This window comes from Amphimedon queenslandica, unplaced genomic scaffold (assembly GCF_000090795.2).
Source record: "Amphimedon queenslandica unplaced genomic scaffold, v1.1 AMPQUscaffold_13259, whole genome shotgun sequence".
Taxonomy (NCBI): domain Eukaryota; kingdom Metazoa; phylum Porifera; class Demospongiae; order Haplosclerida; family Niphatidae; genus Amphimedon; species Amphimedon queenslandica.
In genome coordinates, this window is record NW_003546505.1 from 121,734 (window position 1) to 123,656 (window position 1,923).

The 1,923-nt window shown below is 37.5% G+C and overlaps 1 protein-coding gene across 1 annotated transcript; it reads left to right on the forward strand.

Annotated features, from left to right (window-relative positions):
- Position 1: 1 nt before the first annotated feature.
- On the forward strand, positions 2–637 carry LOC100634905 (uncharacterized). Its single transcript, XM_011407219.1, has one exon. The coding sequence runs from the start codon at positions 2–4 to the stop codon at positions 635–637; it is 636 nt and encodes a 211-aa protein (XP_011405521.1).
- Positions 638–1,923: the final 1,286 nt, after the last annotated feature.

Consider the following 1,923-nt stretch of genomic DNA (forward strand, 5'->3'; position numbering starts at 1 on the left):
GATGATTCAGAGTGCCAAGAGATGTGTAAGGAAGACCATTGGGAAGGCACGATTGACATATGATGAGTTGATTACCATAATAGCAGAAGTTGAGATAATTCTGAACTCTAGACCATTATCATACATAGAGTCTGACGACAATGAGCAACCATTGACACCCTCTCATTTGATCATTGGACGTCAAGTAATAAATTTACCTTCAGTGGAATCCGATAACAGTTTTGAGGAAGAATTCAGGATCACTATAGAGGAATTGCATGATAGAATGAAGTATTTTCATTTCTTACTCAATCACTTCTGGAAGAGATGGCGCAGTTCGTATTCGATTAAATTAAGAGATACCCATCGTCATTCACCTCTTAAGCTTAACCAATCTGGAAGGATTAACAAGGGAGATGTCGTCCTTATCCATAATGAAGAATTGCCCCGAGGCCAATGGAGACTAGGAGTTGTGGAATCCCTGTTCAAGGGTATTGATAGATTCATTAGAGGCGTTTCGGTAAGAACCCACTCACCTGGAGGACAAATAACTACATTAAGATGCCCAATACAAAAGCTCTATCCTCTTGAAGTATCTGCAACCTCTGAAGGAGAACCGATCGAATGTTCAACTGTTGTTAATAGCCCTAAAGTCTGACCGTTTGGACTTTATTACGAAGTGCCCTTAACGAAGAGCAGCTAGAGAAGCTAAATCTTGGATAAGAGGTTTGGCTGATGACTAACTGTAATATTAGTCAATTTATCTTGTTTGAATAAATACATGTAATGATTATTATGTATGATAGTTAGGAATATTATTATTATTATTATTGTTATTATTATTCATTATTAGGAATATTGTTAGGATTATTGCTATCATTAATTACTGATAGGTTATTGTTGTATTATTATTTGTTAGTTGTCTTCGGACAACCCGGGGGAGTGTGTGAGAATTAATTATTCATAGAGTTACATTATTAATTTATAATGACACACCCACACACATGTAAAACGTTAAAAAGAAGAGTAAAAGGTCAATGATACTATTATAAGCAATTGTTCTGCTAAATGGGAGAGAATTAAGGAGAATTTGGACTTCTGGTTCAAATATATTACAAGGAGGAGATTACAAGGTATTTACTGAAGTAGAAACAAATTACCATTTTACAAGTATTCCCATCTCAGTTCTTATTGATGGTTATGGGCCTAAATGCAGCACGTCCTAACTATGCTTGCCTGTATTGCACCATTCACAAATCAAAACGGTATGGCATTTAAAATATAAAATACTTGTAAATACACTAACCTTCATAATTACCATCTAGATGGGACATGTCTGTTGCGCCTGAAAAGTATGAGGAAGAGATGAAGAGAACACTAAATTTGCTTAAACAAGAAGGTGCACTATATAAAACCATTCACACAATGTCATGAAATTGCTTCCGTCGATCACAGTATAAAAGGAAGTGCCCTGGGCACAATTGGCAGCCAAATTTGAAAGTGACAAAATGGCTGCCACAATGGCATGGCTGTTATTATGGTTCAATCAGTGGCATAACGCACCAAAATAACATAAAAAGTTGTAAAGGTGAGGCCATAAACCCACAAGCACATGTAGACAGCATGGCCATGAGCAAAACGGTATAGTTTACATGAAGTCAAAAAATTATCAAATTTTATATATTCAAAATGTTTTTTCTCAAGATTCAAATCATATATTCTGAAGATGTGTCTGACAGCCTAACACAGGCTGTCAATGAAGCTGTCAGGCACGCTCTATACAGGCTAGTGGTGAACTTGTAGCCATCACCAGCACCACCACACAAAGAACCACTACCAGCAGCAGTCAGTCATCACCTTCAGCTAGTGGCACCAGTACAAGACCCCTGGGCCTTTTGCCTCATCCACGTCCTATGACTGGTAGACCAAGCAGTGGAAATGTTC

Bases quoted from the DNA above. Each gene is read 5' to 3' on its own strand.
- LOC100634905 (XM_011407219.1), top strand. From the start codon at position 2: ATGATTCAGAGTGCCAAGAGATGTGTAAGGAAGACCATTGGGAAGGCA.